At 25.3% G+C, this 27,846-nt stretch overlaps 1 protein-coding gene across 1 annotated transcript; it reads right to left on the bottom strand.

Annotated features, from left to right (window-relative positions):
- Positions 1–11,605: 11,605 nt before the first annotated feature.
- Positions 11,606–18,679, bottom strand: LOC145843399 (nucleolar protein 56-like). The gene is made up of 13 exons (XM_082950874.1): positions 18,588–18,679; positions 16,747–16,863; positions 16,349–16,509; positions 15,743–15,901; positions 15,317–15,441; positions 14,990–15,139; positions 14,345–14,488; positions 13,847–14,054; positions 13,571–13,670; positions 13,212–13,352; positions 12,918–13,010; positions 12,675–12,735; positions 11,606–11,862 (listed from the first exon to the last, which is right to left on the bottom strand). Exons 1-13 carry the CDS (start codon positions 18,642–18,644, stop codon positions 11,750–11,752), a joined length of 1,629 nt encoding a protein of 542 aa, XP_082807000.1. The 5' UTR covers positions 18,645–18,679; the 3' UTR covers positions 11,606–11,749.
- Between the last annotated feature and the right edge of the window lie 9,167 nt (positions 18,680–27,846).

Here is a 27,846-nt window from a genome sequence, read left to right as displayed (position 1 = left end):
AGTTATTCAGTTTTACATCTTCAAACTTTCTGATCATTTTATTAAAACATCTCTTTACTCAACTATTAGAAGATAACATTCTTACTTTTACTGAAAACTAGTATACCAATGAAACGCTACTCATTATATTCTGAAATATTTCCAAAAAAAATTAAACTGAAAATTACAAGTTTTACATAAAATAATGCTGACTTGGTAAAAACGAATAAATTTGGGTACTGAAGTTTTTCTTATAAAATTTTTTTATGTACTTACCAAGAAGCAGACTAAAAAATATATTTAATCCCTCAGTTATTAGGATACTACCATAATTTATTGAACGATAAAAAAACGCTCAAAATATTTGGTCCTAAGACCTGGTGCACGAACAACCTTTCGGTTATTAAGCAATTCATTTTATACTTCGTCTTTCTTATATCTATTGAGTGCAAAAAATCATTTAGGAGTGATATAAACATAAAAGTAATATCTAATTTTATCAAAAATGTTTCAGTGTTTTTTAAAGCTACATTAAAAAGAACCATTAGGAAATTATGAAGTATTATTTTACTAAACTAAAATTATTGACTGAGTTTGTGACTACACAACTTATTTTATTATGTTTTCCAACTATTTAAAAAACTATATGACTACAACTATAGGTAATTATATACGTACAAAAGTTATTTAAAATTGTGGGCTAGTATTCTGAAACAAAATAACTGTATTTGTTAGTTAAACATTAAGTTTCAAAAATAGTTAAATCTTTGCAATCAAACTAATTTTGCTCTACTATATAGGCTTTTTATAACAAAATAAAATCAACTTTGGAAAAATTTTGTTAAAAAATATTTTTGTACAGTCTCTAGAGTATTGGAATAAAATTTTAACTGAATGATAGCTACTTACAGCTTTATAAAAGAGTATTATAATTTGAATTAATTACCTTTTATTAATAATAAAATTTTAGATACTGAAAACTAATTTGTTAATTTTTAAGTAGGAATGCAATGTACTTTTTAAAAGGATTTTTTATTATAAAAGGATAAGTTGTTATTATAGATTGTATAAGCATAAAATTAAAAATAATTAAGTAGTCACTCGAGAACTTGAGAGTATTATTATAGTTATCAAAGTATGTTACTTAGAAAAATTCCAAGTATACAAATCCACTACTTACTATAAAAATTTCTAACTTTTGTTTGGAAATGCTTTATACTTTTAGTTAACTATTGATTTTTTTTCTTAACTCTTCAGCTAAACTTATGCCCAAACTTTTTTATGTAAACTAAGGTGTAAGAATTGTTTTGATAAATTTATATTTGAAACTATTAATATAAGTAAGCTAAAAGAAAATACGCACAATGTAAATTATTTAAAGCTTGTTTAGTATTCTTCTTACAAGTAAAATCATACTAATTTGAGTAATTGTCGGGTAATTGACACTGAAAACTAGTCAAACTTCGAAGACCCAAAATTGCTAGTCGACACATAAAACAAAAATTTAAGTGTTTGGTAGACTGATACTTTAAGTCTGAAAACAGTATCAAAAGTTTTACTTATTACACTCACTAGCTTGCTTGCCCTAAACAGTATTCTCTATCTGCGGACCACAGCTGGTCTGAACTATTCGACCATGAAGTTTTCTTAAGTCACTTTACTTTCGTTATTTAAAGCTATTAAAAAGTTTTTATTTTTGTATGAACTTAACTATACTAAAACAAAATATAATTACAAAGTTAGAAAAGTAATATAACCAAAAAAAAAACATTATTCTAGTAAATTTTTATTAAAATATGTTTTAAAATTTTCATTTACGAAAAATGAAATTATAAGGTAAACAGTCGTGGATTGTCATACCTGCGAGCTGTATATTGCCTAATGGTACATTATTGCATCATCTGTCGCCAATTATTTAACTCAATGTTTACAAAAACAAATGCTTAAAGTCTAAATTACGACATGTTATTATAGCTGATTGAATATTTTTAAAGGAAAAAGTACTCAGTTACAATAAAAAATACAGCCAAAAAACTTAACTATATATGCATAGAATACATCAGGGGTAACTTTAAGCTTTAATATTATTTTTTAATTAAAAGGTGGAAACTGTTAAACAAAATATTTTTTAAACTAACTATAAAAGACTAAACTAAAACACAAGTAATAATATTTAGTTTTATATTTATCTACAAAAACTTGCTCTGCTAGCTAGACATTAAACAACAATTTTATAACAATAATAACTATGTTTTAAACTCTGCTGTTTATAAAATAAAGTAATACTGTTAAATATTTTTCAACTTTTTTATTTTCTAAAGTGTTTTACGTATTATAAATAAAACCTTCATTTTATTAAGTTAAATTACACTAAATTAGTTTGCTAATTTATAAGTAAGGATCTAATATAATGACTGATATATAAAGTAAATAATTAAAGGATTATAAGTCTATAGTATAAGTAGCTGTAAATAGGATTAAAATAAATAATTTGATAGACACTTGAAAATAATATGTGCATAATATAAAAATAAGGTATTTTGCAAGTAAAATAATTTTTAAAATTCCTAAAATTTTTAGGCATATTCTAGCAAGTTTCATACTGCTACAAAAAATCATAAGTTCCTTTTTTAGTGCTTTTACTTTTACTTTTAGTGCGCACAAAAAGCCCTTAGTGAAAAAGATGAACAAAAAAGCATAAAATTAACATCAGCTCACTTACAATCAGAAAATAGGAATAGTTGTATACTTTTGTTATAAAACAAAATAACTTAAACTTACTTATTCCGTTTGAGTTATTTTCAACTACAAAGCACGTTTCTTGTCAGAAATTTCTGCTTGGTTAGCCAACTTTACCAACCCAGCTATAAATTAAAAAAAAACTTTAAACGATATAAGCAAACAATATCGGCTAACTAATAATTTAACAGCACAAAAAATATAAAGATATTAGTTAACTTTAAATATCTTGCCTTTCTGAATCTATTCACCTAAATATTTTTAAAAAATTCAAAAATTATTAAAAGCAAATGTAAAAAATACTCTTTTGTCTTTAATAAAGTTAGTAAACTTAAGTTTTATAAGTAATGTAGATACTATATTTTAATGGCATAAATACGCTTACTAAATTAAATTCTTCAAAAAATTTTTTTTAGGTTTTTGTTTTAAATCCAAATTAGAGTTTGGTAGGTTGATTTATACTTAAAAAAAATTAGAATATGTCAAAGCTCATTGCAGTTAAAAAAAATAATTAGTTTTAAACATTTATAAGCTTTTGTATAGTTAAAATAAAATATATATTGTATTTTTTTGTTGTAAAATATAAGTTGTTTAAAGTGAATTATTTAATTACTCATTGCAAACTTAATTCTTAAAACTAACTTTTCTGCTAAACTTTAATAATTTGAATAAATTTACTAAAATGTTAAACTCCCATTTTAAGTTTTTAAGTTTTCAATCAGATGATCTCATGTGAGTTTCTTTATATTATGAATAGTTATTTTATTTTGTATCAATACTTTACTTTATCTAATTTAGATTTAATTATTACAAATATTGTATAGTTTTATAACAGTTGGATTTAAGATTATGTATTGTAATTATTATTAACCATTAATCTACAATAGTCTATAGTATTTATCATATTTTAATAAACACATACTTATACCTCTTTTAGCTTTATTCTTTCCTTACAGTATTTATTTTTTACAGAGCTCCATTGAAATGTGTTAACTCGTAAAACACAGGAACATGTATTATTGTAATAAAGAAAGAATACAGTTTTTAATATATAGTTAGAATAGTTTAAAGTATGTATTGCAGCACTTTTATAAACCTTAAAAAAATGAAGACAATTTTAAGCCAATCAACAAATAATCGAGAAGGATAGGAAGGAAGTTGCAAACCTTACAAAAAACAAAAATTTATAGAACCAAGCTATTGTGAAAACAATTTTACTAACTTGCTTTAACTTTGTTGGTAATAAAAGTGTTATGGAATATTTGTCGTTCAAGTGATTTATAAGAAACTAAACTATAAATAACTGTTGGATTTTTTTTGTAGAAATGTAAGTATAAGTTTTAAAACTTATAGTAAGCACAAAAATGAATGAAAAATAAAAAATGTTTAAAATAAAATATTTTAACCCAAGTTAACCTTTTAAAAATATGGACAATACAAAATATTCAAATTTTCTTACCTCAAATTTGGTAGTAGCTAAGAAGTTTTTTTTTTCATATTTTTTTTATATATTTGATACGTTGTGAATATTTTACTCCCCGCTACTAGTAAAAGTTTAACTTTTAAGGGCCACCAACTGCAATCTAATGTACAATTATAATAAAGTTTCAGTATAGAATACTTGTTTTGTTTAATTTTTTGACTAACAAAACTAATCAAGATCTGTACGTCACTTAAGTTTATTACAAAGTGTCTCAACTTGAAATTTTCTACTGCACAGTGCACTGTAAATGAATTATAACTTTATTACGGTTTATATTTTCCACAAGTCTAGTACATCAAAATTTTACAAAAAAACACACATAATTTAGTAATTAAACAACTTGTGTGATATAAAAAAAACCATTATTCGAGCTTTAGACCTTTCACGGATGGTTTTGTTCTGAAGGGTTTAAGGACCAGATGACCATTTAAACTGGTTCAAGTAGCTAGGTTGAAGATCTTTTTTAATATCAGTAAGATTTCAAACTGTACGTTTAATATATTACTTCTAAAAAATTTTCCAGTCAGTGAAACTGGTTTACCTAAAAAGTCTTACGCGCATGAATAGATAATAAAATATATATCAAAAAACTATAAAATAAACCAAATCACAAGAAAAAAATTTATAGAATAATCTATTTAGAGACTACTAAAACTTTAATTGGAAATAAAATTTACAGCACATGTTAAAGTTTTAGTAATAAAAAAGCTGATTTCTAAAGTAAAAGTTGGTTTTAAGTTGTAAATAAGAAGCGTACCAGAGATTGTTCCTTGTCGAGACGTGGATTTTCTATCCCAAACTCTAAACTGGTCATGAAACTATGCAAAAAATGCAAGTTTGAAGTACATGGTTAATTGAAGTCTTATGTAAGTAGTTTGAATTAATACAATAAGAATTGGGTATTACCCGACTTTAGGTGTGCGTGCCCAGTTACACCAGGATAGTTGAAAATAAGAAAAATTCTACTTTTTAACTTTTTAATGAAACTAATTGATGTTTAAGGGGGCGCGCAATTTTTGTAGTCGGAAAATTTATTGGAAAAAAAAATCGCAGATCGGGTTAAAATAAATCACTGGCGGCGTAACTTAGAAAAACTAAAAATAAAAACCTTTTTAAAAGCAAAGTATTATTGAACTAATCACGTTATAAGCACTAATGTGTACTAAAAAATTTTATACATAAATTATAATAAACATTTGCTGATAAACAGTTCATTTTATTTTATTTTTACATGTTTTTTTTGCTGACCAGGGATTTCTGTTCGAGGGCAGTACGTTGCCCACCCATAACAAAACTTATTAAATTATTTTCTTATCAAGTGTTATAGTACGATATTGGTAATGTCAGCCAAGAAGTATTGAACTGGAAAACTATTTTTTATCTATAAAAATTCTTTTGATCAACTTAAACTTTTCTACTAATTCGTAGAAAAGTAATTTAGGTTAACTTTTTCTAAAATGTTAGAACTATCAAGAACTTAATCAATATAAAACATAACATTAAAGTTTTTTTAGATTTCAATAACTAGCAAAACATTACTAGCATTTTAATGATTAGAAATAAAAAATGTTCTGTAAATCAATTTTTAATCTGGGTTAAAATCATAGAAAATAATAATTTTCTGAAAAAAAGCAATCGCTATATATTAGTTTTGTTATTAACAAGTGAGACAAATGTTATATTGTTGTATTCAATGTTTTTAAATTAGTTACATGGACTTTAGTAAACATTTAGTTACATGGACTTCTAAACCAGACACAGAATAAGGAATCGATTTATAAATAACATCAGTTGAATGTGATAGTATGTGAAAGTAAGCTACTAAACTATAATTCTTATTTTTAGATGTTTTTATTAGTCAAAGTATTATGTTAGTTTTCAGACAAAAATGTGAAGAATTAAGTTTCTATCTATTATTTTTTGTTTCAAAATAATAAAATTGCTACAGAATCTAATAAATGACAATTTTTTTACAAAAAACCACCAATTTTTAGAAAAAAAACATTAGTTTAGAGTTTAGACCCCAAAGTTTAGTCTTTAAACTTGGTCAGATTGTAGATAAAAAGTTCAGAACCTTTTATTACTTTCTGTTCCAAAACAATAAGGTTGAAACAGATTTAAATAGTTGTAATATTATTTAACAAATAGTCTTCAATTCTCAGTGAGAATCTTAGATTAGTTTTGAAAAAAAAAAAAGCATTAGAATTTAAAATGAAAACATTATTTGAAAACATTTGTTAAAAACTTTTAATTTAGATAAGTTTGTTCCTTCTCTTGTTAAGTTCTTTGTTTAAATAACAATAACGTTTATTTTTAAGACTTAAAAACTGGTTTATTTCAAACAGAGTTTTTATATTTTAAACCAATCTTTATTTACCAAGAACTGTGATATTAAAAACCTACAGTTTTAATACTGCTTATTAAAAAATAATTTATAATTTGTAATATTTGTTTTTCTGAATAAAAGTTGCTTGTTAGATAAAACTAAATTTTTTGTTAGACCCTAAATTTAAAGATGATAGTTCAAAGCAGAAAAGCTCAAGAGATTTTGTTTATGCTCATAAAACAACATAACTTAAAACCTTGAGTATAAGAATTAGTCTGGTTAAATAACAAACCTTTTATCAAAGTAGTAATTAACGTAGTAATGAATACAGTAAATTAATTTTCAGTAAAACCGTTTAAGTCAATTATAACAATGAGGTAGATACAAAATTTTATAAAATGTATTTTTCAATACACATATAACCAACTAACAAAACAGTTTAATTTATTCAGTCAGTACAAAGTTTACAAACTCTTTTTATAATTTTAATTTTTTTTGTTTCATTTATATTAAGTTTTAGTTCTTACTTAGTTAGATTTCAATGGTATGTAAGACTTTAAGTGAAGCTAAGAAGTTTAGATTGAAGTAACCATCGAATAATAGTTGTCCTGGACAAAATGTCAAAAGGTATTCGTGATGTATGACTCGATGACCGAAAAGTTTTTTTTTACACCAGGTCCTGTGACCAAACTTTTTAAGGGTTTTTTTTGGTGGTTCAATAAACAATACTAGCTAGTAATAAATTTAAATTAGTTTACTAAAACTGAGCGTATTCATTTGAATTAACACTTTGAATAGTAAAAATGTTAGTTTTAGTAAATAATTTTTAAACTAAATATGCTTTATATATGAACATTGTTCTTTTGAAACTATTCTGACCAGTTGTTTATAGTAAGTATACAAAAGTTCTACAGTAGTTAACAAAGAATTTAAAAGATTAAAACCACATTAAAAAAACATTACAATCAGTCTCCAGCAATTAAAATGAAGAGAGCAGATTTAATATTCTAAATGATATTAAGTCTGTAATAAGCTTTCTAAATATTTTGTCAATAAGTTCTTCACAGTTTCATGAATTATTAAACAGCTATAAAAGTTTTCATGTTTTATGATTTTATCTAGTTGTGAAAATCTTAACTTGGTTGTTGTATCTTTTAAAATCTAAACTGCTGCTAGAAGCTTTTACTAAACTTTTACCAACTTTATAAAAGTAAAATATTTTCAGAGACTATCCTTGAAAATAAAGTTGTAGCTAAAAAAAGTATACTATTGAGTATTAAACAAGCAATAAAATATTATTTTTTTTAATCTGTTTAAGCTTTCTTAGTATGATTCTTATTGAAGAATATTATATGAAGTTAAGAATTGTTTTAAGTGTTTTGAGAGTTCTGAAAAGTATTTTAGAAGATTTTTTTTTTGCATTCAGTTAAGAATTTATTTAGTTTTACGAAAGCTATGCAAAAATTAAAATACAGAATGAAGTAAATAAGTACAACATATTTTCTGTAAGAACGGTCTTTACTTCTTAAAACTATAAAAGTCTGACAGAGCTTACCTAGCTTTTTTTAAAGTTAAACTATGATTAAACAATTTTAAAGCGTAACGAAAAGTCAGATAGGTTTCTGTAAACTTGTTTTTTAACATATGTTGTATGTGATTAGTAGCTGGTTAGATGATGAAAAACCTAGTAGATTAAAACAAGTAGCATCTTAATTCTAAGTACTTACATTTATTAAGTCGTCCACGTTTCGATGTTGTAAAGTTCAACTCATGGAGTTTCTCAAAGTCGTCATTAGGAATCCTACGCAATCAGATAATACTTTTTACTAGAATTATAAAAATAACTACATTTTAGTTTATAAGGATGAAGATTAACATAAAATAAAGGAAGGTAAAAGCTAAATAAAATTTATAAATCTACTTTAAAAATTTTAGACTACAAAAGTCTCTAGCTGGGTGAATTAGTTATAGTTTATTGAATTAAAAAACAAGAAGCTCAAGATAATTAGTCCTAGGACCTGGTGCACGAAGAACCTTTCAGTTATCGAGTCGTTCAGCACACCACGAATACCTTTCAACGTTTTGACTGAACAATGATAAAATGCTCTAACATAAACGTGAGCGATAGTAATAATACGGTCAGATACCAAACGTATATTTAGTACTATAAAAAGCCACAATTACATATATATCTCTACAGAAAGGGATATATAAAGCCACAATTTTACACCAGAATATAGCTAAAGAATACATATGGTCCAACTTTTAAATCCAGATATAACAGCAAAAATCAAGCTTGAAGCCTAAAAAAAATCTACTCAAACAACTTTTTCTGCATACATCAATTAACAAAACTCTAATTTCACCAATATCTCATGATCAATCATGTACAAAACTACATGCAAAAACCCCCCCTACAAACCACAAGAGCGCACTATATGCAACTTGGAAATAGTTGCTATCGCAGGGACTAACAGAGAAAGATCTTTGCATCAGCGAACACAGCTCGCTGCCCTGTGCCCCAACTTCAGCTATTTTCAATTTAATGTTATATTACTTATAGTAGAATAGTTTATGTTTTAATAGTCTTAATTAATTTGATTTATTTCGTCATAAATGCTAATTTTTCTCCTAACATTTACTAATACTTATAAATTATTGTTCAAGTATTATTAATCCATTTTTAATACCTTTTTTTACTCTCTATATACATAAAAAGCTTTAGATCTTCGTCTATTATTGTACTTGAAGATCTGCTATAAAGCAGTGAAACTGTGGTAGTACTAAACAAATTTTTGATACCTAATTTACCTCGTTAAGTCTAATTTATAGATTAAAGAAATATAAGTTGCGGTTCATGATTAAGTAGTTGTAACAAAAACTTACGTTTAATGTACAAGGTCCTGGACAAGAGATCAAACTGCATCGTGGTGTGTGGCTCGAAAATCGAAAGGTTTATACCAGGTCCAATTTTTTCAAGCAAGTTTCATGACAACGATTTTTATTAAATTTATGATTGTATCAAAGCTATGTTTTCAAATAAGCACAAACATTTTTAGTCCTAGTTTGTAGAAAACAAGACTTGAAACAATTTTCAAGGTTTATGTTACAGAAATTACATTTTATTAGTAGTGATTGTTTTCTTTCAAGACTTTATTTTTAGAAGTCAAGTTTCGGTCAAAGACCTCGTCAGTGCTTTATTTTATTAGTAGTACAAGTAAGCAAAATGAAAAAAAAAACAGCAATTAGGAGTTTGCAAGTGTTTTAGTAAAACTTAACGTTAATCACTATCTCGTTTTCGTAGTATTATTTTTCTAGATTGGGAAATAAAATTTAGACAACAGTTAAAATTATTTGCTTATCGCCCTACATCACTTCTAATACTAACTATTTTTCTTTAATTATTTTTATTAATAATATATATAATCGTAACACAACCGACATTTGAACAACTAAAGTTAGTGTCTTTAGAATACTATTAAGCAAGGTCGCCCAGCTTTAAAACGGCCGAAACCCACACGTATATCTGCAAATTAAATTTTTTTTTGACAAATCTGCTCCTGAGTAATGACATGTAATTTATTTTTACTACAATATACCTTTGCATTAATTCATTAAGGTTTGCATACTACAAAGTTGACATCATGGTCTTTATTACTATTAAAGTTTATGAGTTTTTATAGGTCATTCATGCTTTTATTTGAATCACCATAACAAACCAACTAGTAAGTTCTTTTTTAATTGGTTTATAAAACAAGAACCACCACAATTTTGAAAAGTTAGTGTATAAACTTTTGAACACAAAGCCAATGTTATAATTCAAAACTCATTGATGAACACAGTTGAGGCTGAACTAATTAATGCGTAAGAATAACTAACCATTTTAAATAACTTATATTATTTAATCATGACTAATGTAATACCTCTCTTATAACTTTAATGTTGTTAGATAGTTCTAATATACTTATCCAATGTTGACAAAAATTTTGTGATTAAGTGTAAACAATATTTAAATTTTTCTAATTTAATACAAGTCGAACTATTTCCTTAATTTTATATCCAACATTAGGACTGTTTTTCTTATTTTTAAGTTATCATTTGTTTCAGAATGCGTGTTGTTCTATATTAATCAAACACATATTACTTTATTAACAAATTTTTTACATGGTTCTCAATGTATATTGATCTTACCAAGTTTTAGGTAATTGTAAACAGAGTTGTTCTGTTTACATATATAACACAAATTCATTATTTAGATAAATTGCGTTGACTACATAACATGTTGGTATGACGATACTGTTGATTTGACAGTGTAGTCCGAGTAAATATTATACAACGCCATTTAGCCCTAATCTGTCACTGGTAGATACACATAAATAATTAGTTAGCTTAATTATGAATTCACTGTTATTTATTAATACGTGTTTAAAAATTACTTGATGACTAGTATTAAAAAATAAACTATCTGCTTATCGAAATATCTCGTTTTTGTTTAAATATCACAACTATCTTACTTAAAGAGATGTCGCGGGTTTTGATTAACATATGAACAAAAAAGTAAGAAATTAAAATTTAGTCCAGTCTTGAAATCTAAGGGCTTGTGCGCTGGTCAAGGTCTAATGATAAGTTTGTACATTTTAGTTCATTATTATCTTACAAATAAACTTTTATGGGATTGTACAGAAAATAAAGCAAAGTTTTGTTGACTTTTATTTTACATTGAAAATTTTAAAGATGTTTTTATACCTACTTTTATTGTCAGTTTTAAAGTCAATTAAATCCGCTTCCACAACCATCATTAATCCCTTAAATTGTCAACAATAATTTGTTGAAATTTTTCATATATTCTCAAGCCAACAATTTTGTTGATTTTTGAATATTTTGAGATTCTAGCAATCACTTGGTTGTCTCCACAAGTAAAATCAACTTAAAACTTATAAAATAGTAATATAAAAAAATTTGTCATTATATCAATATACAAATTAATTATGAAACTAATATCGGACGAATATCGAATTTATAAAAAGAAGGATCACTAAAGGTAGGTGTCAATAACATAATAAAAACAAACAAGTTAATATTGTAATAATTTGGTTTAATCATGATAAACTAAATGTAACGAAAAAACGTTTACTTTGCACCTAATAAACATTTATTCTAAGCAAAATTTAACTACTTATATACAATTCATCCTAATAACTGGTGCTTCTTAGTCCCTGCTTTTACTCTTCTGCAGTCTTCTTTGCCTTCTTCTTCTTCTTTTTAGGGGTTTCCCCGTTAGATTCAGCTTTGCGTTTCTTCTTCTTTTCAGACTTGACCTCAGCAACTGGTGTTTCTGTTAATGATTACTTTAAAAATAACAAGAAAATAATAAAGAGTTGAAATTACATCAACTCGGTGATTAAAATGGAGAACATAAATATTTTTACATGATAAACTGAATCTATAAATTATTGTGTAAAACGAAACAGTGACAGCCTTAATACTGAAGAATTTTAGATTTCCAAATTAAAAAGATTAATCCACAAAAATCATTCGAATTAAAATTTTTGTGTATGACATAATTAAAAAATTTATCTTTAACTTCTCCATTTGCAAAAACTTAAAAAAATTTTACAATGACAAGAAGCCATACTAAAAAATACTTAAAATATTATTTTTGAAACATGTTAAGGAGTATAGGGTCTTTTTTATAATTATAACTTTTTTTAATTAGTAAAGCCTTAATTACAATGTTAGTTATTAAGATTAACAATTAATCAAATGCACAATTATTAGTTCAATTAGAAAAAGAAGACCATAATTCACAATACAGTTGAACAAAAACAAATATTCTTTAGACCAAAAAGTATTTTGATTACTTAACCATTAGCAATATAATTTTTTAAATAATAATCAAAAAACTCTTTTAAGCAAAAAAGTAAGCTTGATTTTAAAAGAAAGCCTAAAACTGAAAAAAACCTGTTAATCAAGTTTAAATACCAAAACAACAAAAAAGGATTAAAACAAAGTATTTAAAATATTATTAAAAGTCACAAAATTTGGCCATGGCTTTTCAAAATCTCAAACTAGCTAGAATTAGAATGAAAGGAACCATGGATTATTTTACTACTTAATTGATATAAATTAACATTAAATTTAATTTACCTTCACCAGCGGCAACTGACTTCTTCTTTTTCTTTTTCTTCTTGGGAGTCTCTTCTGCAACCTTTGAATAAAATTAATTATATAATAAATAAAATAAATTATATAATAAATAAAATTAACTAGAAACACTTTTTCACAAGCTTATTCAAATGCACGATATCAATGTTTAAAAAAACTTTAAATGCTAACAATAGTTACAACAGAATAAAATACATAAAAACATCAAATAAATAATCAAATCACCTCAGCAACTTCATCCTTGACTTCCTTCTTCACTAAACTCTTCTTCTTCTTTTTCTTCTTTTTGGGGGTTTCCCCGTTAGTAGTGTTCTCTACCTGTTTAAAAAATTAAGAGAAATTGAAAAACAGTTTTAATTAAAATTGCCAGTATCTTGAACAACACTTCAGTTCAACAGGACAACAGTTTGTTAACTGAACAAAAAATAAATATTCAAGTATGTCAAATACTTCCAATATACTAATACAATTGAGACAACATCATAAATATTTTATAAATCAAATAAACTTTTTTCTTACCTTAACCTCCTGTTTAACTTCCTTCTTTTCAACTTTGACTTCTTCAACCAGTTTATTGTAAGCCTCGCAAGCGTCATCCATTACTTCTGTGTTCTTCCTCGGTTTGGTTCCGTCTTCGTAGAACTTCAACCTTTCCTCCACCTGTTTGAGATGTGTATTGGTTTAAATTGAGATGTAATACTTGTGAGAATCTACCGATGTTTAAGCACATATAGTATTAAACATGCATAAATTTATTGCTGAAGAAATGTAACGCATACAATTTCGTAGTTATGCATCTTGTATGATAATGTCACAACAAAGACAATTTCAAAAATGATGCTACTAATGTTTTATCAAAATTAACTAAATATATCAACCTGTTCCTTGAGTTTTTCTCCGAAAACAGCGGTCCTGACGTTGTCATCGTTACTGAAGCAATCGATTCTGGAGGCCATGGAAGCTTTATTGGCAAGGAACCTGTAATTATATTTATATATATGTTATTAAATTGTAGCATTATAAAAACATATAAACTTCAAAAATTTTAAAATGTTAACACAACTCTTGATACAAGTTCTATCAAGAGCTGTGGTTAAAGTCATAATCTAACTTTTAAAAAACCTTTCAAAAATGACAATTAGCAACCAACAAACCTTGAAATTCTTCCCTTGTTCTTTTGACCGGCCTTTCCGATGAAGGTAGAGTGAAAGATCAGTCCGTACTTGGGGGTGTTGCCGCGCTTCTTTAGCGCCCTGAACAGAGCCTTCTCCGCTCCCAAGATCTGCACTGTTGATGCAGGGTACTTAGCGAGGTTGGTGAGCGATCCTGCGTGCGAGATCAGACGCGCTCCGACTGTGTCTCCTGTTATAATGAGGGGGTTTTGGTTAGTAAACAGGGGAACTGTAAGCTTGCAGCAGAAATTGATTAAATTAATTTATTTACTATCAGTTATAAATGCTTCAACAAAATAATTATGACGTCATAATTATATGAGCGAACAGTTTAGGAGCGTAAGCGCTCGGAAACTTTAGTCTAACAAATTGGTATAAGAAAAAAACCTTTAGGTTAACAACTCATGAACACAATTTTAGGTATTGTTGACAACTATAAACACCATAACGTCATACAAGCAATTATGACGTCAAACTAACCGATAAGAGCGGACAGGTTAGGCGCAACGGAAGACATCCTCTTGTGGAGGTATTCAGTCAATGACTGTTTGTACTCCGTGATGCTGATGACCCTCTTTGTGAAGCGACCGCAAGCAGCCAAATCGAACTCCGAGATGTCCATACCTGTTTGTTGTTATAAATAAGTATATTATTATATTCTAACCTTTGAAAGTAGTTTTGATAACTATGTATATTGGTGTATAATATATCCCATACCTGTGAAAGCGTTTTTATAGTAAAGTTATTTATGTATTGGTGTATGATATACTTCATACCTGCGAAAGTTGGATATATGGTTGGTAAGATTTTGTTAATTTAAAACAATATTAAAAACAATTTAGTTTGTTATTGTGGATTTAAACAATCATTTTATCGCTTGGAAGTAGTTGTTCAGGATTTTTAAGATTTTTGATGTGAAGTCTAAGTTTCAAGTTGTTCTTAAGTTTACACATAAAAGGTTAAAATCATAATATAATTAATAATTTAGCAGTAATTTAATAAAAATGTTCCAACTTCTTTGTGTAAACTACTTATAACATAAATAATATTAGAATATCCTCGTAACATTCAGTAATCATAAAACTAGCACATAGAACTTTTCAAGCAAGTAAATAATAAACAAACCAATAGTCTGTGTGGCAACTTTCAACACAGCAGCAGCTTTGTCGCTGTCCTGGCAAATTTCTTCGATTTTGCTTTCCAAATCTTCAGTTTCGTGCATCGTTTTCCTGTTTCCGAGAAGTTCAACCAACTTGCAGTATTTGAGGTTGTCGCCTGTTGAGAAAAACATGTTTATTTAACTTATATATAAATTAAACTTGTTTATTCATCTAAAATAGAATGGTAGATTGCATGCCGAATTGACACTAAAAGAAAAATTAGGACTCTTATAAAATGGACCTTTTCAATCAAGGCTAAACTGCTATATATATTTTTTATAAAATTACTAACTTTCAACTTTAACAAGTTCTGGGAAATGGTTTCCGTACCATTCTTTAACCCTCATAGAGTAAGTGTTGATGTCTTTGTCGAGTTGATCAGAAAGTGCGATTGACTGAATAACCATGTTGTCGTTTCTGTCATTGAAAAATAGATTAAAGATTAAATCAATTATAAAATAGTCACATTTTGGATTTAAGTAATGTTTGGTAACTATGTAGTAGACTGTAGAAGAGTATGTTTTAAGTTTCCTTAAAAGGTTCCGAACAATATTAAGGCTACACTAATATACACTTTTTATACTTAAGTTTAACAGTTTAAGTATAATACTCAAACTTTAAATGTATGCTAAAAATGATCTCTAAATTATTATATTTGTAGTCTTTAGATAACAAACCTAATACATATTAAATGAATTAATTGAAACGTATAATATACCTGTGTACATTGAGCTTCACTTTAGTTCTTGAGTAGATGTGTCCCAATCCGAGGAAAGATTGTGACTCGTTTGCCTGTGAGAGTCCTGGCACCAAATTGTGGAAGTGAACCTTGATGCCTCTCAACACTTCAGCCACTACTTTGTCGTGTTGGGCTGATCTGTTAACATGTTTTGTAAAAATAAAAGAATAAATTTGATGCCTTTGTTTTAATTAATATGTGGCTTTATGTATATTAGAGATGTTAAGGCTGAATTTTTTTTAATGTATTTGCTATTGAAAGTAAAAATGAGAGCATTAAGTTCCTCACGTTGGACTCATAGTTTTGAAAACTTAAAATTTATTTCAAGCTCTATAAGTTTTCGTGGCGGTAGAAACTAAAAATTACTTTTATATTACTTAGCACACTTTTCTTACGCTTTTCATTAAATTTTTTTGTCAATAAAAAAGGAAAGATAAATTTTATCACTATATTTAATTGAGCTAAAAAAACCTGTTACATTAAAGCAATTTAAAATAAAGTAATTGAGCCATAAACAAAAAACTTTCAAAAAGTTATGCAAAAACATTTGCTTCTAAACTAATATAAGATTATTCAAATCAATACCTTGCGTTGAGACCCAATTTCTTTTTAATTTCTCCAGCCAATGGAGCGTCGTACACTCCCAATACGGCTTCAGAGTCTGCCATGTTTTTATTTAAAAATGCTTCCAACTTCTCATTCACTTCACCATCACCCAACGAAGTCATTGTTGTAAGAGCTTCAATCTGCAAAATATTTATTTTATGTTGAAATAAATTATTTATTTTTCCATATTTTAATCTTGAATTGTTTTATCAGTGTTTATATATCCTATTGTAATTATTTAGGTCAATTTAAGGTTGAAGAAGTAACATTAACACCCAAAAAACACAACTAAAATGACATACTAAACATTGTGTTTACGTACTCAAGTCTGCCAAAAAAAGACAACTTAATATCTAATAATACTATTAAAAACAAACCTGATCAGAGAATGGGTCGAAGGCGACCATTTTGACCATTGTGTTGAAAAGTGAGAAATCCAAGAAAGCTTGCTCCACTTGAGGCAGCATAGAGCCAATTTCTTCCTGGGCGTCAACCTGTAAACATATTTAGTTATTTTAAATTGTAAACATATTTAGTTATTTTAAATTGTAAACATATTTAGTTATTTTAAATTGTAAACATATTTAGTTATTTTAAATTGTAAACATATTTAGTTATTTTAAATTGTAAACATATTTAGTTATTTTAAATTGTAAACATATTTAGTTATTTTAAATTGTAAACATATTTAGTTATTTTAAATTGTAAACATATTTAGTTATTTTAAATTTTAAACATACTTGGTTATTTTAAATTGTAAACTTACTTAGGTATTTTAAAACTGTAAATATATTTAATTATTTTAAAATTGAAAATATATTTAGTTATTTTAAATTGTAAACATATTTAATAATTTTAAAATTGTAAACATATTTAATTGTTTTAAACTGTAAACATATTTAATTGTTTTGAAATTATTAACATTTTCAATTGTTATATCTTTGAAAAAAAAATTATTTCAAAACTGAATAGATAACTTATTTATTATTTAAAATATGTCTTATCTTTTTTTTTAATTTACAACTTGTATTAATTATTTAGTTAAGTATGAATTGGTTTTTGTAATTTAAAAAATATAAATTATTTAAAAAAATATTTTTCAATTTACTCAAAGCAGTTTTACTATGGAAATATAAATAAAAATTATCTAACTAAATACATTACTTTTCCTATAAATAATATTTCAAAAAATACTTTTTTTTGAGTGAATCTTTAAAATAAATTCATGTTTAACCAAGTAAAACACCTTGCACTTATTTAAATAATTATAATCTCATCAAAACTAGTTTCTTTTTGCCTTATAGCTTATGAACTTATATAAGATTGACATTAATCAATATTTACTTTCATAAATTACATAAATAGGTATTTTTTAATAGATGTACAGCTTTCTGCGATCGTATGAGTATTAATTAAGTCATACAAAGGATTTGCCACTGTCTATTAATTTATGAGGCATGTAGCACAAAAACTATCATTGAATAGATAATTATGTGACTCTAAAATACCTCAATATAATGTTTTAATTAAAAAAGGTACAAAGTGGTTTATATAGTTCAACATCATTTTATTTCGTAGAAATTAATTCAAGTTAGATAAAAATAGAATTTCTATAGAATAAAAAGTAACATTAATATCATGGTATTAATTTAGTGGTATTTAGTAGCATAATTATCAACATAATATAAAATCTTGTATTCTTAGGACAATCAGTATTATTTTCATTAATTTCTTATAAGTTATCATTAATAAAAGCTAACTTTTGCTGAAATTGCAAATAAATAAACATAATAATATTACTTACATTAAAACCTATACATGCTTATTTGAATTTAAATTTATTGTTATAAATAAATGTCTAAAGGAAAACATTGTATATCAAAATAAGAGCAAATAATATAAAATTAGCTATTTCCAGAGACTATTTTAAGATTTAATAACTGATTTTATTTGAAAAAACTTTACAAAAATTTTAAATAACTTAGTTTCAGAGTTAAAGTATAATCCAGTACAATTTAACATATTTGAAAAGTAAAAACTTTTTCAAAATAATCAGAAAATTCAAGTATTGGTTACTATATTAATAAGTTTAACTTATATTCAATTCAATTTACCTAATTGAAGAATAACACAGTGCCATAATTAATATATTTGAAATTAAAACTTAAAAATTAAATTTTAATTAAAATATATTCATAAATTAAACAATTGAACTTACCCTCATCAAGAGCAGACCAGTGGCATGCTCAAAAAGCACAAAAAACTTATCTGCCATTCTATTATTACTTTATTTTCTAAACTCTGAATAAAAAAAATTGTTAGAAAGTACAAAAATGTTAAATTTATCTAACATCTTATCATAACTAAACTATTATTCTATTTTTATTCTGCAAATTATCAAATTTGTTAAAAAAAAACAAATTATCTATGAATTTAATTTTATTACTATTACTATATTTGCTTAACTAAAACTCTGTAAACATTGCAAAATTTGAATAACACAAGTTGGTAGTTTTTTTATCAGTTAGGCTTGAAAGTTTCAGAAACAAATAAATTTCAAAAACATTATAATGGGCATTAAAAGTTTAGACTTTCCAGTTCTTACTGTTTTAATTTCTGAATTATACTTTAACTTTAAAATAAATAAAACTTAGTAGTTAGTGTTACAAATAAAATATGTTTCAACTCCATCATACTTTATTATTAAATTTTCTTTGGATTTAAAGTTTTAATAAAATTTTGAAGAAAAAACATAGTCTTTTAACAAAATCTAATATAATTATACTTTTTTATTTATTTCCAGTATTTTAAGTGTTATTTTTAAACAAGTTTTAATTTAAATAAAACCTTTCCCTCAAATCATCCATGCTTTTTCAAATAGGTTACAAATTTTCTTATAAAAAGATAAACTTTATTTCATCTGTAAAACTATATAAATCTTAAGCTTTTGGAAAAAATATTTAAGTTCAAATTTCAAACCAACAGAGTTACCACTCTTTGAGTCAAGAAATCATCCAGAAACCAGAAAGTGATCAGAAAACTCCTTAAACTTCCCTGAGTTTCCCTGAGTATTTTTCAAATCCTTGAAAACTTTAAAAAAATTATTTTAAATTAATTAAAAACTACAATGTTAATTCTAAGAATATTAAAGAACTAGCCGCGAGGCTAAAAAGTTTCTAAATAAGCACTTCAAAATAAATAAAACTAATTTTTTGAACCAAATATTGAAACTGGATTAACTAAATCTAATTCTAGGTCTAGAAAAAATTTTCCCTGGAATTTTTAAAATCTTTTAACTTCCCTGAAATTTTTTGGAAAAAATCAAAACTGCCCGGAGTTTTCCTGAGTTTATAAAAAAACATCAAAATTCCCTGATTTTCCCTGAGATTTTCTTTAATTTTAAAATTTCCCTTAGTTTCCCTGAATTCCCTGAGCGTGTGGCAACCCTGATCTAAGCTAGATCTATTGTTATTTTATTACAATGGGTTAAATTGTTTGAAATTCCATGATTGTTAGTGAATTTTGTTCAATATTCCAGGATTTTATCAAAATTTTTGAAATTATTAGTTTTCTAACCTAAGTTGTCAAATTCCAGATTTTTTCAGGATTCTAGCTTTTTTAACAACCCTGTAATAATAATAAATATTAAAATAGCTTAATGCAATTTTGTGGTTCTTAAGATAATATATACTCAATTTTATTATTTTTTAAGCAGAGTTCAGCCAACTTACCAATACAATTATTACAAAAATATAAATCTTATTAAATTGCCACCTTTTACTTGGATATTTAATCCTATACCACTTGTCAGGCATGCTTATACTACTTAGCTTGTGCAAATTACCTAAACACATTCAAAACCCTTATTAAATATTAAGGATTGAAAAGACATTATTTTTTTAGTTTAAAACCCTTGTATAAGTTTGACTGACAACTTAAACCCTAGTATTGTATATTACCATATACACAATTAAAACTCTAGAAAAATAGAAATGCTATTGTTTGTCTAAAAACTAGTATTGAATTAAAAGTTTTATATAGTTTACTGCTTTACAATTGTTTCATGCTTTAGAACAATCAAAATTAAATAATTTTTATAAAATTTAAAATTATGCTAGGGTTGATAAAAATATGAGTAAGCTAACTGTTCAAAATTAATACGACAATGTTGGCCTTTTAAGCATATTAAATTCTAGAAGGGAATAAAATAAATAAAATACACTATTGAAAAATGAAAAAAGTTTTATTAGAAATAAAAGTAATTTGAATTTGTTAGATGATTTAATCTTTAAAAGTTAAAGTTTTTTTTGAAGTTTAATACTTGTTCTTATACATGTTTGCCAAAATTAAGTGTTTCTGAATACTGAATACCAAGTATCTAGTATAAATGGTTATTTTATTTTCTGGAAGGCAAATAAAAAACAATTCCAGTATAAAAAAGATTATTTCTTAAAAAATCTATTTCACAAACTAGTCTTAGATCATCAAAATTTGGAAAATATTCTTATAGTTTATAGTAAAAACTTTAATTTTTCTTTAAGTATAATATTTTCTTTTATATTTTCTTTTTATTTTGAAATTCTACTAGAGACAGGGTTGCCAAAGGTTTTTTTAAACTTTTATCCAGGTTTTCTGAATTTCCCAACTTTTCTGATTTCTTCCAGGTTTTTTAAAATTGAAGCTTTTTGTAAAATAATAAATTTAAGAAAAAAAATGGTCTTAAATGGTATAAACACATTGAAAAGATACTGTAAAACTGCTTTATATGTTTCTTTTATAAATAAAACTTTAATAATCCAATAAAAAATATTATTTTGATACATATTTTGTATCTGATCAAAATTTCATTACTTAATATTTAAAACAGTTTAAGGGCAGAGGGGGTTTTTTAATTTGTTTTTATTTAGTTATGTTTTATTTAAGCTACAGGTTGCTTTCTACAGATTTATAAAGTTATAGTATTTTTTGAGTTAGAGCTTGTCAAAGTTGGAGACTACAATAGGTTCCCCAAGGGAGGCATTAACTATGCTATTATATATAGAAAATTCTGTTGTCACAAAATTCAAAAAAATTATTTCATAACAAATTTTTTTTTTTATAATTATTGAATTAAGATTTTTTAATATTGCAAGGAACATTTCCAGAAAGGTAGTGGTAATTATTTCAAAAACGTAGGAGGAGTAGAACTTTAGTGATTCAGTCTTTTTTTTGTCTTTTTTAAGTTTTTGCCTCCGATCAGGAACCTATTGTAATCTCTGACTTAGACCAGCTATATTTCAAAGCTTATTTTGAACTATAAAAATCTGAAGAGAACAAGCTCAGCAAAATAAGATCAAATTGTGAATAAAGTGATTTATCCCCCATGCCTTGAAAATTCCAACTTTTTTGGCAGCCCTTTATAGAGGATGAATCAAATCCTACTGTAAACAATTGTTGAAAATTTTTAGTTAAAAAACTAAGGAGTTTTAAATGATCAAAAAATGGCAGTTTAAATTTTTGCCTTTTCTAAAGAATTTTTCATCTTTGGTCAGCCATCTATCAATAGTTACTTTGAATTTCTAAACAAAACAATTTGAAGCTTAATTAACTTTATAAGAACAAACTGTAAAAATGCTAAGGCCCCCAGGGTCTTAACACAAACATATTCTGAATAAAAATATGTTAACACAATTCTTAAATTATTATAACTTAACAACAATAAGTTAAGTTTTTTATTCAGTTTGAAACAAAGAGTTTATAATTAATTATAAGTTAATTATCTGTAACATGCATATTTTAATTACTTTTCAAGGGAATAGGAAAGAAAAACTTTTTTTTAATAAATAACTAACCCACCTGTTTTCAGACATTTCTTTAATTCAAAGTAAATTCTAAAATAGAAGCCAACATGTAAGAATTTTTGGATTGTTAATGTTGGTGTAAAAAAAAAGGAAAAAGATTTCACTAATTATTTCACCAAGATTAATTTTGATGCAAATGTTTATTAACTTTGTTAGTAAATCATTTAAATTTTCAAGAATTTCCTTTACAGAATTTTTTAATTTTAATTTTATTTAGGGTTGCCACTTGTTTTTTCAAAAATTTTTCCAGATTTTTATAACAGGTTGCAACTCTTTAGAGAAGTCAAAAAACCCTGAGTGACCAGAAACTTCCCTGAGTATTTTTCAAATCCTTAAAAACTTTTTAAAAACTATTAAAAATCAATTTAAAACTAAAATTTTTATTTTAAGAATATTGAAAAAATAACACAAGGCTAAAAAGTTTATAAATGAGCACTTAAAAACAAATAAAATTAATTTTTTAAGCAAAAATTTAAATTGGATTAATTAAATCTTGTCCTAGATCTATAAAAATATTTCCATGAGATTTTTAGAAAAATTTTAATACTTTCCTGAAATTTTTAGAAAAATTAAAACTGCTTAAGTTTTCCTGAGTTTAAAAAAAAACATCAAAAATCCCAGAGTTTCTTTAATTTGAAAAATCCATGGGTTTCATTTAATTCCCTGAGTTCATTGAGTGTGTGGCAACCCTGTTAAAAGTACACATTTTTGTGTCTATCTTTAGTTTACAGTTAAGTTTAAGGTAAGAAACAGCATCCAATAGTGTAAAAACATTAAAAAGATACTGTAAAGCAACTTTAAATATGTCTTTAGTAAAAAAAAATTTGATGATAACACATTGTTTTAATTTTATGCCAGATTTAAAATCAAAATTTTACTACTAAACATGTGAAAATTGGTAAAATTTCCAGGTTTTTTTAGTTATTTTTGTTCAAAATTCCAGGTTTTTTTCAAAATTACTCAAGTTCCAGGTTTTTTTAACCTAAATTGTCAAATTCTGGGTTGTTCCAGGTCAAGTGGCAACAATTTTTATTGTTTATATAAAATAAAGAATAAAATACAGTTTCTGATTTTTTTGAAATACTTATTAAACATTTTTTAACTCAGCTCATTTATGTTTTTCTTAATACTGCAAGGTACTTACTTTTGTGAAAATTTAAGATCAAAAAAAAATTCTAAGATGATTTAAGCTTATGATAGAGTTAATAATAGACAAAATAGAAATTTTTAGGCTTTAAAACTTTTTACTAAATAGACTAAGCTTTAAATTAAGAGCCAATCTTAATGCCATAAGGGGGTCCACCTTGTTTTTTGGTTCTATCTTAGCTACCAGAAACTTTTTACTATAAACAAAACTCAAAGAAACTTCTGATACAAATGATCAAACTCTGATATCAGGTTTTTAATAAAAAGAGCATATCAAAAAAAACAAAAAGAGTAGACTATTTTACTAAAAAACAATCTTCTTTACTTATAACCAATCTACTAATAATTTTTACAGCAAGTTTATATCAAAAACTTAAATACTTGAGTGTGCAGGAATGTTAAACTTCAATAAAAATTAAAATAGTGAAAATTTTGTTACTATTAGTTTTAGACTTTTATAACTACTATTTCTAAATATTGTAATTTGTCAGTGATATAAAGAAAAGTTTAGTATACTATAATTGAAAATATTTAAAACATGTTTAAGTTTATTAAACTAACTTTAAAATAGAAATCTAATAATCTGTTTCATTAAAATATTTATTAAAAACAGTGCTGTTTAAAAATTCAAAACATTTTAAACTATTATTTATAACAGTGCTACATTTAATACATTATACATAATGTTAATAAAAAAAACCTAACAAAGCCATAAAACCAAACAATGAAGATCAAATGGAAAAGTGGAAAAGACAAATTATTAACTTATTTATGTTTAATTTGCATTTTAAGAGAATTTAATAAGAAATATTGTAGAAAATAAATAGATTTAGGTTTGGAAACATATCTGAGGCTAAAATGGGCTTTTGCTACTAAAGGACCATATTGTTAAGTATTCAAATATTCAAGATGAAAAAATAAGTTATGAAAACCAAAATCATTCAAATGCATTATCTAAACTATAACTCTAAAACTAGGCCTCATATAAAAGTTTGATAAGATTTTTTTTTTCTTTTTCAAAAATTGAATTTAAGATTCCAATTATTTTGGTTACAAAGTAGTTTTTTTTTACTTTTAACTCAAATTACGTTTAAATATGTGTAAAGTTTAAATTAACTGGAGAGACAAAAAATCTCCTATATAATTTATTTTGAAACATAGATTGTTATACTAAAACATACTTAATATCTTAGTAAGACTGCGTATATCTTAATAATTATTATTAAAACTCTATATTATGTTTGCAAGTTGAAACTTTATGTGAGACTAAAATTTTAAATTACAATATGTATGAGCTTTTTATAGAAAAGTATAACTAATAGTCGCTATAAATTAAGTATTGCGTAAGTCTAGGTGTTTTTATTGCTTTAGTTTCTTTAACTTGAACTTTAAAGCGTTGAGTTTTGTGGAATTAAATAAAAGGTGTAAGTTTCAAAAAAACAAGATTTAATGAAATTTAAATACAACAGCTGCATTTAAAATAATTTAAAAAACCGAAATAACTTATGAATAATTGGATCTAACATGTATAGTATAATCCAGTGGTCGTCAAATTGTACACTGGTGCAACCTAGAGTGTACATGAATTTCGTTTTGGGGTGTGCAAAATTTTTAGGGTATTTAAAAAAGTTAAATTTTATCTAATTTGATAGATTCAAACGATAGTTCAACAAAAAAGTTTAGTTTAGCTCTAATTTCGCTTTTTTTATTAACTAATCTACTTAATTGTTTGACCACTCTAATTTTCTTTTTAAAGGGTCCAATTTTAATGTTGAGGTGTTTCCCATATTTGCTGAGTCATCAAAAAAATTAAAGCTTTGAAATGAAATATTTTCTGTTTATACAATTATCCCTAGCCCACCCTACCCAAACATATTAAAAAATTTAAAGCTTTGAAATAAAATATTTTCTGTTTATACAATTATCCCTAACCCACCCTACCCAAACATATTAAAAAATTTACAACAATTAAATTTTTAATAACTAAAAATTAAAAAAATCATTATTTGTTTTTTGCCGACTCAGCAAGTATTAGTGGAAACACCTCAACGTTTCAACAAGACTCCTTCTCAAAACATCAAAGCATTATTAAAAACATTCTTTTCCAAGATAAGTATTTCTGTAATAAAAGTTTAGAAGATAGCTCTTAGTTATAGACAATGAACTGATATCAAGAAAGGTCTCTGTTTTAACCAACAAACATGTTATGAAACCACAAAAACATAAAAGATGTATAAAATGCTAGTTAATTATCTTGATTAATTTATTTTGCTAAAATTTAATAAACGTTTTATATTTTTTGTTAATAAAAAATTTCAACTAGTTTTAAATGCAATAACTTAAAATCCTATAATGTTAGAAATATCTAGTTTCTAATAACATCAGGGTTGCTACACAGTGTACACACTCAGGATAACTCAAGACAGTTTAAAAAATTTAAAAGCTCCAGAATGACTTAGGATATCTAAGTAAATTTGAAAAAATCAAAGACTCAGTCACTTGGTTACTTTATAATAAACACAGGGTAGTTTAAAAAACTGAGGATATTTAAAGGTCATTCAGTATAGTTTTTTGCACTTAAAGAGTGGTAACTCTGTAACATTTTCTGAAAACAATACTATGCTAGATAGGACAATTCTAAATTCTATAAATAAAATTAAAAAATATTTTTACATTTATAAAACGAATTTTTTACGGTACTACATTAATAAATTAATAACAAGCTTTAATAATAATCAGAGTTAGAAGTTGTTTTATTATACTAAATAATTAAATTAATGAGTTATTGTGAGTTTTTTATTTTCTTAAAGTATAATAACAATACTTAGTATAAGTGTTCAAATAAATAATTTTAAGGTTCAAAAAATTTCACATTTAGTGTTTTTTTTTATAATGTTTTACTTTAGCTCATATTTTCTAGAAAAATATTACTAGTCACTATTTATTTTTTAAAATCATATGAGTGTGAACTTTCTGAGTTTAATAAATAAATGATAAAATCAAGAAAACAACGTTAAAAATGAAATAATACAAAGTTTCCACAACCTTACGCTAGTCTGAAATTTTAAATGCTTTTTTAAATAATTCAGGTTGGCTAAGTTTTTTTTTTTAAAACTTAAGCTAGTTTGGAAGTTTTTCTCAAGTTCCAAGCTATTTTTAAAATATAATAATTTTATCGCTTTGAAATCTGTTTTTATTTTAATTTTTGTTTTCTTTTTCAATCCAGCTTTTAAGTCCTTTTATTTATACAGTAAACTTTTTAAGTTTTCAGTCTTGACTAACTACATAAAATATGATTTTAGTAGTCATGACTCATGAGTTTTATTATTTTTACACATCTTTCCAACAATTCAAGCTACTTTTTTAAAACTGATTTCTTTGCAACCCTTTGAATATCCAGCTTGAGTCATCAATGTAATTTAGCTGTGTCATAAAATCAGGGCAGCTTAGAACAAAAACTCAGTTGAACTTATTTGTAAAAACACTCAGGCTTCCCAAGAATGTTTGATTTTTCTTGAAATATGTGTTTTTGTTGTATATGCTAATTACTATTTTATTATTCTTAGGTGTGTAGTTTTTGGGTTTTAATTTTTTTTACAAACCTTATGGTAACTTAAAATTACTTAACTTAGTTTGATGTAACTCATGCTAGTTTTTGATAATTTTTCATTGTAAAAGAGTCAAATTTAATAAGGTTTTACTTTTTAAAAGTGATCAGAAATTCTTTTCAATAAGACTTTAAAAATATTATACCCATTTTTTTTTCTACGCACCTACTAAAATATTTATACAATTTTATCAGATGGATTTATAATATGACTGTTGGGTCACAAAGTTTTTACTGACATTTTTCAAATATTGTTTTACTTTAATCAAAAGAAAAACCTTTTTAGTTGCTCTGTCCTTCTTATTTACGAATACTGTTAACTTGTTCTTACTGTATATAAAATTAGTTATTGTTCTTTAGTGTAAAACTATGATAAAAATACTAATTTAAATAAAGATTGTCAAGACTAAATAACATACGACAAAATAATATTATAAAATCTATAAAATGTTCATCTTTATACGTGTGTCCAGTTAGATTAGCTGGTTAGAATGGATAAAGCGAATATTGCAGTTGGGATACCCATAGTATACAATGTTTTTGGGGGAGTTTTTAAATTATTGTTGATTGGTTTTACATATATAAAATTTTAAAAGTTTAACTTTACTTGCTTTGAAAACTTATTATTTTAGTTTACAATAAGTATTTTTTGTATACAAAATTAAAAACAGTTTTAAGTTCCTTTTGACGTTAACTTTTGTTTAGTATGTTTTTAAAAATTTAACAGTAACGTTTCAAGTAACAACTTATAATATCAACAATATATTAAAAAGTTTTGTGATTAACTTTTTACAGAAAAAACTTTTATGGTTTGTATAGTCAACTGTTATTAGAAAAAAAATATTTTTTAACATGTAATTATTTTTTAGTTTGGCTAATTCAAC

Source organism: Thalia democratica, chromosome 8, assembly GCF_965202585.1.
Source record: "Thalia democratica chromosome 8, ktThaDemo2.hap1.1, whole genome shotgun sequence".
NCBI lineage: Eukaryota > Metazoa > Chordata > Thaliacea > Salpida > Salpidae > Thalia > Thalia democratica.
The sequence above is the reverse complement of the archived record's forward strand: the minus strand, read 5'-3'. Positions and strand labels throughout refer to the sequence as shown.

Coding starts and splice junctions, on each gene's coding strand:
- LOC145843399 (XM_082950874.1), bottom strand. CDS start 18,644: ATGGCAGATAAGTTTTTTGTGCTTTTTGAGCATGCCACTGGTCTGCTC. Junction 14,489..14,989: donor AGTTGCCACACAGACTATTG/GTTTGTTTATTA, acceptor AACAACAAACAG/GTATGGACATCTCGGAGTTC. Junction 14,055..14,344: donor TAACCTGTCCGCTCTTATCG/GTTAGTTTGACG, acceptor TCATTATAACAG/GAGACACAGTCGGAGCGCGT.